At 44.3% G+C, this 18,293-nt stretch overlaps 1 protein-coding gene across 8 annotated transcripts in view; it reads left to right on the top strand.

Annotated features, from left to right (window-relative positions):
• The first annotated feature begins 532 nt into the window (after positions 1-532).
• slc39a14 (solute carrier family 39 member 14) overlaps positions 533-18,293 on the top strand; it is a 30,100-nt gene continuing 12,339 nt past the window's right edge. For 2 of the 8 annotated variants that reach the window (XM_043681161.1, XM_043681162.1), the window contains exons 1-4: positions 533-636; positions 8,163-8,310; positions 8,973-9,219; positions 14,062-14,248. In XM_043681161.1, the coding sequence (XP_043537096.1) occupies positions 9,001-9,219; positions 14,062-14,248 (406 nt within the window). In that variant the 5' untranslated portion in view covers positions 533-636; positions 8,163-8,310; positions 8,973-9,000. The other 6 variants (XM_043681165.1, XM_043681164.1, XM_043681166.1 and 3 more) reach the window with 6 other exon arrangements.

Below are 18,293 nucleotides of genomic sequence, written 5' to 3'. Positions count from 1 at the left end.
ACCGAGCTCATATGTTGCAATAAGATCGCCTCATTTTTCAGACACAGGGAATAGAATCCCCAGCTGTTTAACTTTTACTCATAATTCCTCCATTAAAGTGAATCTTATCTCAATTGTGTCCAAAGCAGTTATCCCTTAAATAAGGAGACCATAGCTGCTTACAGTCATCCAGATGTAGTCTTTGTACTTTAAACCTCCTTTAACTACTGCCAGAGATTGAGCCTCTTTTGTAGCCAACAATTCCAGATGTTCTCGTGACGCTCTGGGAGAAGAAATTCTTTTGCATCTCAGAGTGCTTCCCCCTCCCCCTTCTTTCACCATATTCCCCAGTTTGACAATCCCCCATGAATGGAAGTATCGTCTGAGCTCTCAATTGAATGCTAAACCTCTCGCCTTTTTTTTGAAAACAGAATCAATCTGATCGGTCCCTTTTGAGCAGCGTTCAGGGGTGACCTCACCAACTTCATGGACAGTTGTATCAAGGGGGTGCGGGCCCTTTAAGGGAGGGCGGGTCCTTGGTGCCAGCCTCTCATTGGACTCTTCCTGGCGACGTTGCCTGAAAGTGACACATTGCCGGCGGGAGAGGGGAATCCCGAAACGGAGCGGCGTCCCATCTCGGAGCAGGATCGCTACAAGGTCAGACCCCCACGCCCCTGACACTCTCCCAAAAACCCCCTGACATCAGCTCCGAGTCCGGGCTGTCAGAAACAGAAACGCCGCTGCCCTCAGTAAGGCCTCCATCTGGAGAGCTGTCTGCGTCAGCTCCAGGCAGGCAGAGACCGGCATCATGGAGACAAGGAGAACAGGCTGGCCTCAGGGAGAGCAGGATTAATTACACACCCTGGATCTGGGAAAAGAGGGGAAACAGGAGAAAATGGGATCGGACGGAGTAAGCACGATGTCGAGACCGAGAGCATGACCATTCGAGATTTTCAATAGAGGGTGAGGGATCAGGATCAGGCAGAACAAACGAGAAACTATGGGAAAGGGGGAGAGTTAGAGCGTGGGAGACTGGAATCAGGGGAGATGAAAAACAAAGAGAATGAGAGCCATATGATTGGAAAAGAACACGAGGTTCGACAGAAAAAGGGGACGGTGCAGAGGGAGCTTCATAATGTATGTAACCCCTCCTTGTCCTTTGGAGAGTATGATGGGGATAATGTAGCGGAAGCTTTTCCCAGTATCTAACCCTGTACTGTACCTGTCCCGGGAGTGTTTGATTGGGACAGTGTCGAATGAGCTTTATTTTCAGTTTAAAAGAGTAGAAGGAGATTTACTCTATCTAATCTCATGTTGTACCTGTCATAGAGTTGTACAGCAGGGAAACAGACCCCGCAGTCCAACCCATCCAGGCCGACCAGTTATCCTAAACTGACCTGGTCCTATTTGCCAGCATTTGACCCATATCCCTCGAAACCCTTCCTGTTCATATACCTATTCAGATGCCTTTTAAGTGTGGTTGTCCTGGGAGTGTTTGATGGGAACTTTGTAAAGAGAGCTTCACTCTGTGCCTAATCCCGTGCTGTTAATGTGGCTGTGTCAAGGGAGCTGTTTTCTCAATCTAAATCACACTGTTGACTGCCCAGCATGTTGTTGAATTTGAGTTTTGTTTTCATTCCAGCCCTGGCCAATGTATGATACGGTTTATGGTTTCCTGAAGGTTACTGAAGGTTGTTGTTCAGAGTCATTCTTTTGTCTGTTCTTATCTCACGGCTCATTCCCAGCTTTGCAATCTCTGACAACACCCCTCTGTGAAGCTGTGGGCTGGCTATCTTTAGTTGCATGCGATTGTAATAGATGCATGGTCCATCTTTGCTCCGCTCTGATTCTACCCGACATCGTGTCAGTTGTGCCTCAATAGACAGCATTCCAAGTCCAAAAGGTAGGGATTCCAAGTCTCTTCAGGATCCTGAACACAAAGTCAAGACAGATCTGTCCAGTGTGCTGCTAACTGAGTTTTTATTTACCCTTTTTACAGATTATGGGTGCCACTATTGAGGGCAATTTGTTGCCTATTTGGATTTGTGCTTGAATGGACTGGCTCGCTAGACTACTTCAGTGAGCAGTTAACAATGAACCACACTGCTGTGGGTGTGGAGTCTTACAGGCCAGGCTGGGTCAGGATGCAGGATTTCCTGAAAAGAAATAAGTAAATCAGATTTGTTTTAACAGTAACTGATAGCTTCATACTCAGCATGATTCAGATGTGCTTTCAGTTTCTATTTGATGAATGAATTTAAATCCCACTGGCTATCATGGTGCAATTTAACCTCATGTTCCCTGAGTATTAAATGAGGGAAACATAAGCAAAGATCTTTGTGGGTTTGTTACAGGCAGAAATGTGAGAGTGCAATTGGAAATAGAGAAGTGACAAACAAGCTGAACAGTTTGTGTCTATCTTCACAGAGGAAGACATAAGCAGTCTTTCTGGAAAAAATGAGGATCCAAGAGTCAAGTGAGAGTGTAGAACTGAAAGAAATTAGGATCAATGTAAAAGTGGAATTGAAGAAATAAATGGGACTGAAAGTGGACAAATCCCTGGGACCCGATGCCCTTCATTCTCAAGTGTTGAAAGACATGGCTATAGAGACAGTGGATACAAAGGTGACCAACTTTCAAAATTCAACTAATTGTTGGTGCCCCAAGTTTGGAGGGTTTCAGGAGAATGGTGAGAGCGAGAGAGAGACCGAGAAACTGGCAATGACTGAGCTGTTAGCCTGCTGTCAGTCTTCAGAAATATCAATTATAAACAATGTGCTTACTGGACACAAAATTATTGTCTGATTAAACATGGAATTATGAATGGGAAATTACATTTGACAAACAGGCTGGAGGGTTTTTTGAACATGTTCTGAGCAGAGTCACTAAGGGGGAGCCAGTGGCTATTCTGTACTGGGATTTCCAGAAAGCTTCTGACAAAGTGCCTCACAGGAAACTGAAAGACAGAATTAAACTGTGAGATGAGAGGTATTATATGACCATGCACTGCAGATTGGTTAGTAAGCAGACAGTAGGTTTAATCAGGTCATTCTCAGGTTGGCAGGTTGTGACCAGTCAGCTATTGCAAGGGTTAGGGACTGTATCCCAACTTTTCCCCATCTATCGCAATGATTTGGACGTCAGGGACAGTCAGTCACTGTATAAAACTGAGGTACAATACTGGTGGAGACAGGTCTGTCAATCTATAATGCTGGGGTACAGTACTGATGGTGGATAGTTCTGTCTGTGGATAACAATGGGATAGAGCACTGGTGGGGACAGGTCTGTCACTGTATGGAATTGGATTACAGTACTGTGGAGACAAGTTGGTCACTGCATCCAGAACTAGAGGGCATAGGTTTAGAGTGAGAGGGAAAAGATAAAAGAGACTGAAGAGGCAACTTTTTCATTCGGAGGGTGGTACGTGTATGGAATAAGCTGCCAGAGGAAGTGGTGGAGGCTGGTACAATTCTGGATGGGGATATGAATAGGAAAGGTTTGGAGGAATATGGGCCAGATGCTGGCAGGTGGGACAAGTTTGGGTTTGGATATCTACTCGGCATGGGCGAGTTGGACCGAAAGATCTGTTTATGTGCTGTACATCTCTATGACTGGGGTTACAGTATTGATGGGACAGATCTGTAAGTATGTAACCCTGGACTGCAGTATTGGTGGGGGCAGGTCTGTCGCTGTATAACATTGGGACAAGGTACTGGTGGGGAGAGATCTGTCACTGTATGGCACTGGGGTACAGTACTGAGGGGGCTAGTTCTGCCATTGAATAACAGGGATACAGCACTGTTGTGGGCAGGTCTGTCACTGTGTAACACAGGGATACAATTACAGGTGGGAACAATTTTGTCACTGCATAACACTAGGGTACTGTACTGGTGGGAACAAGTTGGTCACTGTTACACTGGAGTAATGTACTGGTGGGCAGGTTTTTATCACTGTAAAACGCTGGGGTACAATACTGGTGGAGACAGGTCTGTTACTATCTAATATTGGGGTTCAATACTGGTGGGGACAGGTCTGCATCTGTTAGGGATGCAATTGAGACTGATGTGCTTAATTGAAATATTTATAAGTAATCACATTCTCATCATTTTCAGAGAATGAAAATGAGCACACGGTGAAACTACTGCTAGAGATCTATATTTTTCTGTCTAGATTGAGGAGCCATTGTCGAATTGAGCTAGTCATGTCCAGTGTCTTGAAACCAATCTCCTAAAGACAGAGTCACTGCTGCTGACTGATGGTGGTGAAACTTTAATCCTTGGAGGTCTGTGAAACGGGTATTACTTGTTGTAAAAACTGAACTGTTTCATAAATGTTGTTCAGGGAAGAAAATCTGCCATTTGTACCTGACTCCAGACCAGTAGCAATGTGGATGACACTTAACTGCCTTCTGAAATTGCTGAGGAAGCCACTGTGTTCAAGGGCATACAAGGATGGGCAAAAATAGCAAGCCTTGCCAGCAGCACTCACATTCTCTAAGTGATGGCTGTGGGGACGGAGGTGATTCCAACTATATGTTCAGGACAGAGAGTTCTTGGAATATGATGCTGTGGAGGGGTTTGAACACTAAGCTGAAAATTTGAAACGAAAGGTGTTGCTGAACCTGCTTCCAGTGTTAGAACTGGACTTGGTGTGAATGAGGACAGAGTGGAGGTTCTGGTGAACTAGACTTCATGCAGAGTGAGAGGTAGGATGTCAGCTCGCAGCACACAGCAGTACTCTCATCTCAAGGTAACAGCAGCCATCTGTGGTTCAGTGTTAGCTGACAGTAGCTGAAGTACAGTGTGAGGGATGGTACAGAACAGTGCTCGGAAACTCACCTGAGTTTCCTATTGGACACTAACTTTTGTCAACTGTCTTGTTTTTCCCGAGACTGTTGACGCATTGAGGGATGGACTTGATGGCAAGTGAACAGAGTTTATGGCAGAGGTTAATGATGTTAGATTCAGTTTTCCAATTTAATTAGGAAGAGCTCCCTGCATTGACAAACACCCTGTTAAATCAGAGACAGGAGGTGTTAATAGATTGTGATGTACAGCTGGGTGAAAAATCTGTGTAGAATCTGTCATGATTTCAATAAGGGGCACCATGTCACAATAAATCAAGTTTTAGGTTAAATACTAACTTCAGCTTTCATTCACCACCTCGACACCATTTCTGTTGTGGATTGTTTGTCATTGATACTTTGCCCCTTGCCTTTCAACTTGAAACAACTTCCAACTTTGCTTTGTTTCAGTTAGTTGGAATTCATGATTGTAACGTTTAACTGATCAGTCTGCACATGGAAGTTTGTGTTGTGTTCTTCTCCTTTGCTCCTACATTATGCTCCACAGTCCTGCCGTAATTGTAAGAGGGAATATCTTTCAAACCCTGTGCTGTAGCTGTCCTGAGAATGTTTGATGGGAACAGTGTCAAGGATGCTTTACTTTCAGTTTGAAAGACTACAGGGAGCTTTACTTTGTATCTAACACCATGCTGTCCCTGTCCTGGGAGAGTTTGATAAGAATTGTTGGTGAATATGAAGTGAAGAGTTCTGTTCGCACACTGACAGTCTTCACCTGAATGAAGAAAGTTGAATGCAGTTGATTTGATACCCAGTAGGTGGGGAAGGGCAAACCAAGAATCAAATTCCTTTTAGAGAAGACTTCGCTGCGGCAAATAGTTTCCAAACCGCTGCTGAGTTGTTTAATTAAAGTGTGAAGCTGGTGATTGTATGTCTTGGTGTTTCTCGAGCCCTGAGGGAGTGTTGTTATGGTAACACTTCAGGAAATATAAACTGGAAGTTTATCATGACCATCAGTTCCTGAGCAAGCTGTATTCTGAGGCAGCACCACACTGGTTGACTGCACTGGAGTATTTGGTGGCCTCTGGAGAGATCACTGATCATCTCAGAACCTCAGAGGGTTGAACTGTTGCTATTGTGGCTGGCAGTGAGCATTCGGCGAGATCTCACAAAGGTGCTAATGACCAGAGAACTATTTCAGTGATGTTATATGAAGGCTCACTGTTGACCAGGGCCACAGGAGAAGCAGGAACGATGGTCATGGATTCATTTACTGAGAAAGTAGCTGGATCAGCCAGGATCATCAGGGTGGACCAGGCTCAATGGGCCAAATGGTGTTCTCCTGTTCCTAATTTCTATGTTTCTGTGTCGTCAGTTGAATAGCTGTCCTGAAATACGGAGCTCTGACTATGCAGCACTCACGCAGTCTCACACTGGGAGACTCAGCCTTGATGATGTGTCAAAACTCCAGGCGAGGCTATAATTATCTCATAACCTACATAGTTGCAATCAGGTCTGCTTCTCCTCGTTGCTGTGTACGTGTGGGATCTGGCTAAGTTCCATTTGACCACGCCCATCTTGAGAAAACAACTATTAGTCTTGTCTCACGATAACTGGTCAGCCATACAGCGCTTTGCAATATGCTGAAGAGTTGAATGAGACTCCTGGAACAAAGTTCTCCCTATGCCTTGTTATTCTGGCAGTTTTACCATTACACCTCATCGTGCTCAGTAATAACCAGGCAGAGGAAAATATTTGTCACAGCCTCGATAGTTCCCAGCTTCCCAGCATCAGCTGATAAATACCAGGATGTCCCAATGTACACAGGCTGTTACCACACCAGTTCCGTACACTGTTTCTACCAGATTTATACCCCAGGATTATGCAAGGCACACCAGTACTGTACCTCAGTGTTGTCCGGTGACAGACTTGTCCCCACCAACGCAATATTCCTTGTTATGCAGTGACAGACCTACCCCCACTAGTACTGTACCCCAATGTTAGACCTGTCCTCACCAGTATTAACCCTCTGTTTTATTGTCCTTGAAGGAAGCAAGCTGCTGTCCTTACCTGTCCTACACAAGACCCCAGGCCCACAGCAGTATTGATGACATTTAAATGGCCTTCTGGGGAATCAGGGATGGGTGATAAATGGCCAGTTATGACCAGATCCTGTGAATAAATTAAAATATAGTTCTAGACCTGTCCCCAATGGTAGAGTACTCTAGTGTGAGTTGCTGCCTCTTGTGTTGCATGTTTGAGTCAAGGTGAAATAAGCATATGGCTATGCACCTTTTTTTTTCAAAGTAGTCAGATTTAGAATGGAGTGTCGTGACAGGTTAATGTGGACTATGCAGTGTAAGGCAAGCAGACTCGTTTCAGTTATGAGTGTCATTGTAATGTGTACTATTGGGAATGTTTAACCGTTTAGAAATTGCAACTAAAAGTTTAAGTAAAATAAATTGAAGGTTAATCAAATAAAAATTGAAGTCCATTTGACGTTGTTGATTCAGGACTTGTTGCCACACTGAAACCCATGACTGGGCCAAAACCCACTAAAACATCCTGTTCCTCCTGAGATCAATTCCACTGCCAACTTTTAAAATCTTTCCCAAGTTTCAGTATTCCAGAGTGCCTGGCCTGCGTGAGGTGCTTTCCAGTTAGAATGTAAAGCTCCCTCTCCACTGTCTCCATCAAACATTCCCAGGACAGGGATAGCACGGGGTTAGTTACAGGATTAAGCTCCCTGTACACTGTAGCCCCATCAAACCCTCCCAGCACACTGGCAGCAAGGAGTTAGTTACAGGGTAAAGCTCCCTCTACACGGTCCCCTTCATGCACTCTCTGGCGTCAGACAGCATAGGGTTAGTTAGAGCGTAGAGTTCTCTCTACACGGTCCCCATCAAACGCCTCCAGGACAGGGGTAGCACAGGATTAGACACAGGGTAAAACTGCCTCTACACTGTCCCCATCAAACACTCCCAGGACACAGGCAGCAAAGGGTGAAATACAGAATAAAGCTCCCTCTAATGTTGATATATACATGAGGGTGACGATGGGTCACATGGGCAGTACTCTGAGACTGGAGTGTAATGTTCCCAGAAGGGCTGTTGCAGCACATTGATCTGAAATGGTTACAAATATCCGTGGCAAAATGTTCCTTTTATCAGGTGGGTGACCCCTGGTAGCAGAGGGTCAGGGATACATGACGCCTTGGAACACAGTTTGTTGTGTTTGAGTGGAACACACAGCTGGCAACTACAAGCCAACTCTCATCATTACAGGGTACGATCACAGGACTAGCAGCAGGCATTGTGAAATATTGTGCATAAACAAAGCAGATTTCCAGTGTGAAGCAGATGCTTTGAATGATGTATTTCAGTTTCCCTGTATCTCGGAACAGACACTGAGAGACCTCAGTGCCAGGAGGCTCAACATCGAAACGATCTCTACTCTGTCCACCCACTCTGCAGGGACGACTTGTCAGAAGAATATACTGATTGACTGTGGGTCGTCGCAGATTATAAAAGGTGCCCTCTGAACGCTGTCTGTCACTTTCTTGTAATTATCTATACTTTCAGCCCTGGTTTGATGAATTCCTCAAGGACATGTTCTCCTTTATCTGGGAACCCTTGTTTCTCTTGACAACCCAGCAGTGAGACTGTGTGGAGAGGAATTGACCCCAATGTTAGAAATAATGGCATTGAGGAAGAAGCTGTTGTGATTTAGTCAATGACAGGAGACACCTGTATTTATGATTAGTATCCCCTCCGCATTGACCCTCTGACAGTGCGGTGCTCCGTCAACACTGACCCTTCGACGGTGTGGTACTCCCTCGGAACTGATCTCCAACCTTCCTGCCTTTTGTCACAGTTGTGAATCAATTGGAAATGCTTCTTTGGCTGTAAAGTGCTTTGGGACATCCTGGGATTATGGGGGGGCACTCGGAAAAATCTTTCCTGTTTGTTTTGTGTGTATTTTGCATTTCCTATCTGAAAGCTAATATCCTGTGGCCTAAATTATGCATGTCAACTTATCACAGTATCGAGAGGTTATTTGCTGTAGTGTGTTGTTTTGTGAATTTAGCTGTATGGAATGAAGGGGCAGTTCGTCAGCTGGCCTTGGCGTGTGTTAAGTGATCAGTCATGTCTGACCATGGTATTCTGACCTTTGGCCTTCTCTCTTTTCTCAGTCAACATCTCTGGTGTGAGCATCACAACATGTGGCTGCTGTTGCTGCTGGGTGTCCCTCTGTCAGTCACCGCCGCAGAGGGGAATGTGACCATTCTACCCACAGCCTTTCTCCACGACCTACTGCAACGCTATGGAGACAACGAGGTCCTTGTGTTACACCAGCTGAAGGCTCTTCTCAACCGGCTGGACGTTGGTGTAGGGAGTGCCAATGTACCAACCGGACACAGCACTGCCAATCTTTCCAAGGTGGGGACGTATCTGCTGTATTTTCGCTGTCCATCACCTTGAGCTCCTCATCCTGACATCTCCTCATTCACACAATTTATTCCCCATGAACCAAACTCCTGATGTGAAAATTCTCCAGTCTCTTCCTGACTTTCCTCAGTCCCTTCCTATCTCTGTCACCTCACTTTTTCTTGATGCTTCTCTGATGATACTTTGGATTGAAAAGGTTGCAAAGCCACCTGCTCAAAGCCAATCAAGTCAACAGCTTGGGAGGCCTTGGGATTTTTCCGAAAGTTCGAACAATAGAAGCAGTCTGCATGAGTGAGCTCAAGTTCCCACAGAATCGGGGGACTTCTAGTTTTTGGCTCTCTACAGTTGCTAGAGTCTTGAAGCTGGATGTGGAAGCTGTTATTCCTCTCTCTTTCTCGGTGTTCTCTTCCTTCTACTTGAATTGTTTGTGAGACAATCTATTTTACTGAATTTGCCTTTGCAAAAGGTGGTGTTTATGGGATGTTACTATGTTGGAACAGTTAATGAATAGCTTATTATTTTAAGTTTTAGAGTTATGGTTAAGTCAATTCTTTTATTTTCATTTTGCCTGTATTAGAGTCATAGCGATGTACAGCACAGAAACAGACCCTTCGGTCCAACTCGTCCATGCTGACCAAATATCCCAACCCAATCTCGTCCCACCTGCCAGCACCCGACCCATATCCCTCCAAACCCTTCCTATTCATATACCCATCCAGTTGCCTTTAAACTGTTGCAATCGTACGAGCCTCATTGTAACAATAGTGTATGAATAAAGTGTGTTTTCTTCAAGCCTAATAATTTGACAACTCCATTGCATCCAGAATGCAACGTCTAGCACTTGCTTATAAGGAAAAGGTAAGGTCTCGGCTATCTCGCTGACATGTTTTGAGGAAGTTTGGTCTGGTCCATAAAACTGCCCTCTTGAACAGTTCTGATTTTAATGGTCCCACTGTCGGTGAATGTGCCTTCAGCTGTCAATTTCCCAAACCCCATCAGTCCTTTGCACACCTTCCCTTTTGCTATTCCTTTCTTTGAAATGCTTCTTAAAGACTGACCTGTTTAACCATCAGTCCTGATCAGTTAATTGTCTGATTGATCCTTCCTGTCAAGTGCCTTGAGTTGTTTTTAGGATGTGAACCTCATTGAAATAATTCCACAGAGGCCAGTATCCATCACCAAGTCACTCTTTCATTTACCCATGGAGAGTCCTTGATGTTAGGACTGCCTCATTCAGAGCCAGCTCTGAGTGACCAGAACCTCTTACACTCCTGGTTAAATCTGTTAGCCATGACTCTCTGATTAGACCAGATTAACAGACCCAATCAGGGAATTCAGATTCTAAGAGTTTCAGCTAGTTGACTTTATTACAGTCACTATAGTCGCCATACAAATGGCACACGTTGTTGAAGTGAAAATCTGATTGCTGCAACTTTATGGTTTTGTTGGGCCATTTTGTGCCCACCATTTTCCTGGCTCTCATTCCCACGGAGACTCAAACCCTGAGCCTTTGATCCTCCAAGACTTGATTTCGTACCACTTCCCACTGACACCTCTGCCACTCTCTCTGCCTCTTTAACTATCCCCTAATCTAGATCTTCATGCTCAGTTCATGTACCCTGTCAGCGCTCTCCCAGTCCTTGTGGTTCCCTGAGATACCCTGTTTTGGATTGTTCCCAGATCCTGCCAATCACTGAAACAGAGTCTGATTCTGCATTCTAGCTCTTCTTCCGTATTCCCAAAGCTGGATTCTAATTGTGGTGTCCCTGCTCTCGGAAATTCACTCCCCATCCATCTGCTCTTCAGTCTGAGAAACCTCAGACTAATGCCCATGCTTTCATCACAGTTAAATACCCTCCCTGCAATCGCATCCCTACCTATCTCTCCCTGCCTCCTCACTCATGCTGTCTTCATACTTTCCTCAGCTGTGAGCAAACATTTGCTTACCATTAATTGCCCCCTTGATCTGTGTGTGTGTGTGTGTCTCACTTGTTCATTTCAGAGGGGCTTTTAAGTGTCAACCCCATTGCTATGTGTCTGGAGTCACATGTAGGCCAGACTAGGTAAGAAATGAAATAATCAATGGTGAAAGACATTATTACACCAGGTGGGTTGTTGCTATAATCGCAGATGGCTTTCACAGTCATCATATTCCTTTTGTTTGCAGAGAATGGGTCTCTGTCTCTAAATGTATAGGAAGGATGTTATTAAACTGGAAAGGGTTCAAAACAGATTTACAAGGATCTTACTAAGACTGGAAGATTTGAGTAATAAGGAGAGACTGGAATATTTTTCCCTGGAGTGTCGCAGGCTGAGGGGTGACCTTATAGAAATTGATGAAATCATGAGGTGCTTAATCGCCAAGGATAGGAGAGTCCAAAACAAGAGGGCATCGGTTTAAGGTAAAAGGGGAAAGATTGAAAAGGAACCTGATTCATAATTTTTTCATGCAGAGGATGATGCATGTGTGGACTGAGCTGCCAGAGGAAGTGGTGGAGGCCGGTCCAATGACAACATTGAAAAAGTATCTGGATGGGTATATGAATAGGAAGAGTTTCGAGGGGCATGAGCAAAATGCTGGCAAATGGACCAAGTTCAGTTTAGGATACCTGGTCGAAATGGACGAGTTGGACCAAGGGTCTGTGTCCGTGCTGTATGTGTCTGTAACCTGCCATCTGCAACAAGACTGAGCTTGAGCGACAAGTTTAGGTGAAGCTCGTGGTTAGTGACCATGAAAGTATCACTGTTTTAAAAATAACCCAGCTCATTCACTCATGTCCTTTGGGGAAGGAAATCTGCCATTCTTATTTGGTCTAGTCACCATGTCACTCCAGACCCACTGCAATGTGATTGACTCCTAACTGCCATTTGAGTCATAGAGTTTGAAATCAAAACAAATCATAGAACTGTTATGGTTCACCAGCAGGCCATTTGGCCTATCATGTTACTGTTGGCCCTACTCAATTCAACAGCAATTAGGATATCCAATTGATGCTGACCTTGCCCAGACCTGTGAATGAATTAATAAAAAGACTGACTAGGGTAGTTATTGATTTACTGACAAGAGGTAGGGAAAGCCCTAAATGAGTTTTTTGCTTCAGTATTCACTAGAGAGAGGGACCTTGTTGATCGCGAGAACACCATGGACCAGGTTAATAGGCTTGAACAGATAGATATTAAGAAAGGGGATGTGCTGGAAATTCTGGGAAGCATCAAGACTGATCAGTAATCAGGGTCAGGCTGGATATATCCAAGGTTACTACGGGAAACGAGGAATGAGACTGCTGCACATCTGGTGATGATCTTTGCATCCTCACTCTCCATGGGAGTAGTACCGGCTGATTGGAGGAAGATGAATGTTGTTCTTCAAGAAAGGGAATAGGGAAATCCCTGGGAATTACGTCTGTGGTGAGCAAGGCCCTGGAAAGGATTCTGAGAGATAGGATTGATGGCAATTTGGAAAAACATAGTTTGATTAACGATAGTCAGCATGGCTTTGTGAGGGGCAGGTAATCCCTCACAAGCCTTATTGAGTTCTTTGAGGATGTGACGTGACAAGTTAATGAAGATTGAGCAGTGGATATGGTGTAAATGGATTTCAGTAAGGCATTTTATAAGGTTCTCCATGGTAGGCTCATTCAGAAAGTTAGGAGGTATGGGATACAGGGAAATGTGGCTGTCTGGATACAGTATTGGCTGGATGAAAGAAGACAGTGAGTGATAGTGGATGGAAAGTATTCTGCCTGGAGGTCAGTGACCAGTGATGTCCCTCATGGATCTGTTCTTGGTCCTCTGCTCTTTGTAGTTTTTATAAATGACTTGGATGAAGGAGTGGAAGGGTGGCTTAGTAAGTTTGCCGATGACACAAAGTCGGTGGTGTTGTAGGTAGTGTCGAGGGCTGTTACAGGCTACAACAAGACATCGACAGGATGCAGATCTGAGCTGAGAAGTGACAGATGGAGTTCAACCTGGATAACTGCAAAGTGATTTATTTTGGAAGGTCAAATTTGAATGCTGAATACAGGGTTAAAGGCAGGATTCTTGGCAGTGTGGAGGAACAGCAGGATCTTGGGGTCCATGTACATAGATCCCACAAAGTTGCCACCCAAGTTGATAGTATTGTTAAGAAGGCATATGGTGTTTTGGCTTTCATTAACAGAGGGATTGAATTTAAGAGCTGCAAGGTTTTGCTGCAGCTTTGTAAAACCCTGGTTAGACCGCACTTAGAATATTGTGTCCAGTTCTGGTCGTCTCATTATGAAAAGAATGTAGATGCTTTAGAGAGGTTGAAGAGTAGGTTTACCAGGATGCTGCATGGATTGGAAGGCCTGTCTTATGAAGAGGTTGAATGAGCTCGGGCTTTTCATACTGGAGAGAGGAAGGAAGAGAGGCGACTTGATAGAGGTGTACAAGGTAATGAGAGGCAGAGATAGAGGAGATTGCCAGAGACTTTTCCCCAGGGCAGAAATGGCTGTCAGAAGAGGTCAAAATTTTAAGGTGATTGGAGGAAGGTATAGGGGAGATGTCAGAGGTAGAGAGTTGTGGGTGTGTAGAATGCACTGCCAGCGGTGGGAGTAGAATAAGATACATTAGGGACATTCAAGCGACTGCTGGACAAGCACGTGGATGGCAGTAAATTGGCAGTAAAATCAATGTTTGCTTGATCTTAGAGTAAGATAAATGCTGAGCACAAAATCATGGGATGAAGGGCCTGTACTGTGCTGTACTTTTCTATGTTCTGTATTCTAAGAGTATAATCACATGTTGCCAAAACATTGACAACGCGTTCAGAGGAACAACAATGACTAGGTGACATTTTCTATCCCCATCCAGTGCTTCTCGTCATCACAGCTTTTTGCAATTCACAATCTCAACAACAACAGCAGGATAGACAGTGCCACCTTCAAACACATCTGTCCGACAATCCTTCAGCAGCTGGAAAGTGGAGCTTGTGCTGCAGAAAAGCAGGAGAATGAGGAGGATGAGGCTGCTGTGCTCTTAAAGCCCACACCTTCTGAAGGTAAGTGACTTTCAGTCTTCTAAAACCCAGGGAGTGCCTCACTGTCGGAGGGTCAGTGCTGAGAGAGTGCTGTACCATCAGTGGGTCAATATCGAGGGAGTGCTGCACCGTCAGTGGGTCAATACTGGGGGAATGCTGCACTGTAGGAGGGTTTGTCCTGAGGAGTATCAGCACTGAGGGACGGCTGCACTGTCAGATTCCCCACGTTTCCAGTGACAAGAAGCTGACAGTGTCTTTTCTCCTGTGTCCACATTTCACAAGATCAGGTGTAGATTTGTGTGTGATGGTTTGTGATTCTTAGGCAGGACAGAGAGTAGGTGGAGTGACCGTTTTAATTAAAGGTGATGTTAGCACAACAGACAGCAATGACTTGGATTTAGGAAACTAGGGTATCGAAGCAGTCTGTGTCAAGATGAGGACTTATAAAGCAAGAAGTCACTTGTGACAGCTGTGTACAGGCTTTCTAATAGTAACACAGGATAGAATAAAGTTTCAAAGAAGACGACTCAGGCAGATTATCAAAAGGCTCCAGCAGTTATCATGGGGAATTTTAACCTACATTGCATAATAAAGTCAGATGGGAAAAGTAGTTTTGATGAGTAATTCAGGGAATGTGTTCAGGACCGTTTCTCACACCAAGGATGTTAAGGCACCAACTGGTTTTATGAGAACAAAAATAGAAATTGCTGGAGATAATCAGCAAGTGTGGCAGCACCAGACTGTTTGTTTCTCATTTGATCTCCAGCATCAATCCTTTATAAGCAGGTTTTACTACACCTGGTTTTGATCAGAGATTGGATTAATTACTCAGCTCAGAGTGAAAATGTCCTGCTTGCCAAGGATCATAATTTGATTGAAATTTACATACCGTTTAAGAGAGAGAAATGTGGATCTAAATCTACTAAATTTTCTGATGACATAAGCATAATCAGGAATGTGAGTTGCAAAGAAGACTTAAGAAGTCACCAAAGGGATATGGATGAGTTAAGTAAGTGAGCAAAGATTTGGCAATCTGAGAAAGTGTGAAATTGTCCATTTTGGCAGAAAAAATGTTAATGACGAGAGGTTACACAGCTCTGAGATGAAGAGGGATCTGAGTGTCTGTAAATCACAGAGGGTTATTCTGCTGATACTGCAAGTAATCAGGAAAGTTCATGTGACATTGTTTTATTGTGAGGGGAATTGAATGCAAGAGCAGGGAGATAGTGCTTAAGTTCTACAGGGCATTGATAAGGTTGCATGTGCAATTGTATGTACAGTAATGGTCAGTGGCCTTATGCAAGGATGTTCAAGCGTTGGAAGAAGGTCGGAGAAGGTTTTTTAGAATAACACCTGGAAATGCGTGTTTGAGTCGTACATTCATAGAGATGTACAGCACGGAAACGGACCCTTCAGGCCAGTTTGTCCATGCCAACCAGATATCCGAAACTAATCAAGCCCCATTTGCCAGTGTTGAGCCCATATCCCTTTTAACCCTTCCCATAGAGATGCCTTTCAAATGTCGTAATTGTACCAGCCTCCACCACTTCCTCTGGCAGTTCATTCCATACATGCACCACCCTTTGCGTGAAAAAGTTGCACCTTAGGCCTCTTGTAAATTTTTCCCCTGTCACCCTAAACCTATGCCCTCAAGTTCTGGACTCCCCCACCGCAGGGAAAACACTTTCTCTATTTACCCTATCCACGTCCCTCATGACCTTATAAACTTCTATAAGGTCACCTGTCAGCCTCCAAAGCTCCAGAGAAAACAGCCCCAGCCTATTCAGCCTCCCCCTATAGCTCAAAATGTAGTTTACTTCGTCTTTCAGAAGGCTTTCAGGAAAGGCTCACTTAAGAGTTTGGCATATAAAATTTACAAGCAATTAGGGGCAGTGTAATAATGTGGATAGTGAATTGGTTCACAGACTGGAAACCAAGAATAGGAATGAACAGGTTTTCTTTGGGTGGCATCAGTGACTAGTGGGGTTCCACAGAGTCTAGTGCATGGACTCCAGCTATATGGTGGCACAGTGGTTAGCACTGTTGCCTCGCAGCGCCAGAGACCCGGGTTCAATTCCCGCCTCAGGCGACTGACTGTGTGGAGTTTGCACGTTCTCCCCGTGTCTGCGTGGGTTTCCTCCGGGTGCTCCGGTTTCCTCCCACAGTCCAAAGATGTGCAGGTCAGGTGAATTGGCCATACTAAATTGCCCGTAGTGTTAGGTAAGGGGTAAATGTAGGGGTAGGGGTATGGGTGGGTTCGCTTCGGCGGGTCGGTGTGGACTTGTTGGGCCGAAGGGCCTGTTTCCACACTGTAATCTAATCTAATCTAATCTAATTCTCAGAATGTCAGCATTGTGATCTTGATGACACAAAATTGACTCGACTGTGTGAAGTCTTCCCAACTTTCTCACTTTTGAATTCAGACCCTTGGCCTTTTTATGTAACTGACCTTGTCCCTGCAGTTAGTCTGTCTTGTGAATGTGCTTGGGATTAGAGGAATATAGTTCAATTCTGTACAATCACTTAGTTGAGGACAAGTCTTACCATTTGTTCTAAGAATAATATTGCTTCTAACACTGTAATGTAATCTAATCTAATCTAATCTATTCACAATAAATATTAATGATTCATATAAAAGAACTAAATGTAATATTTCAAAGTTTGCACCTTAGCGAAGGGATGAGGGTAAAGCGGGTTTACCTTTTGAGGAAAGGTTAGACAGGCTCGGCCTGTATCCACTGGAATTGAAGAGTCAGAGTTGATTGAATTGAAGCACAAAAGATCCTGAGGAGACTTGATCGATTGGATGTCGAAAGCACTTCGTGAGACAATTAGAATGAGGGCTTGTTGTTTAAAAACAAGGAGGTGCCCATTTAAAACAGAGATGCAGAAACATTTTTCTCTGAGAATTGTGCACCTTTGTAATTCCCTTTATCAAAAGAAGAAAGTTACCTCAGAGTACAAGGGGGTCTTGATCACGTGGGCCATTGGCTGAGGAGTGGCAGATGGAGTTTAATTTACATAAATGTGAGGTGCTGCATTTTAGAAAGGCAAACCAGGGCAGGACTTAAACACTTAACGGTAAGGTCCTGGAGAGTGTTGCTGAACAAAGAGACCTTGGAACGCAAGTTCATAGCTCCTTGCAAATGGATTCGCAGGTCGATAGGATAGTGAAGATGATGTTTGGTTTACTTTCCTTATTGGTCAGAGCATTGAGTATGGGAGTTAGGAGGTCATGTTGTAGCTGTACTGGACATTGGTTCAATTGCATGCAATTCTGGTCTCCCTCCTATTGGAAGGATGTTGTGAAACTTGAAAGGATTCAGAAAAGATTTAAAAGGATGTTGCTAGGATTGGAGGATTTGAGCTATAGGGAGAAGCTGAATAGGCTGGGCTGTTTTCCCTGGAGCGTCAGAGAGTAAGGTGTGACCTTAGAAAATTTTATAAAATCATGAGGGGCTTGGATAGGGTAAATAGACAAGGTCCTCCCCCCAGGGTGGGGGAGTTAGATGAGCGGGATTAGGTTAAGGGTAAGAGGAGAGAAATTTAAACTAGACCTAAGGGGCAGCTTTTTCACGCAGAGTGTGGTGTGTGAATGGAATGAGCTGCCAAAGCAAGTGGTGGAGACTGGTACAATTACAACATTTAACACACATCTGGATGGGTATATGAATAGGAAGGGTTTAGAGGGATATAGGTCAAGTGCTGGCAAATGGGGATTGGAATAGCTTAGGACATCTGGTCGGCATGGATGTGTTGGACCAAAGAGTCTCTCTTCAAATTGTACATCCCTATGACTCTTAAAAGCAGTGGATGCAAAATCTTCACATTTTTTAAAAATTCAGAGGTATATATTTTCTTGATGATGAGCAATATGCAGGAACATGGAGTTGATGTTAAAACAAAATCAGCCGTGATCTTATTGAGTGATGGAGCAGTCGAGAAGGGCTGAATGGCCTACTTCAGTTCCTTGTTTGTATTTATGTGCTTTGATAGGGTGGATTAGCAATGGGTGTGTTCCTGAGTGAAATGGCAGCTGAACTGGGTTTGAAATATTGTTTAAAAT

Source organism: Chiloscyllium plagiosum, chromosome 42, assembly GCF_004010195.1.
Source record: "Chiloscyllium plagiosum isolate BGI_BamShark_2017 chromosome 42, ASM401019v2, whole genome shotgun sequence".
In the NCBI taxonomy this organism is placed as follows: Eukaryota; Metazoa; Chordata; class Chondrichthyes; order Orectolobiformes; family Hemiscylliidae; genus Chiloscyllium; species Chiloscyllium plagiosum.
Note: the sequence above shows the minus strand (reverse complement) of the source record. Positions and strands in the feature narration are given on the sequence as shown.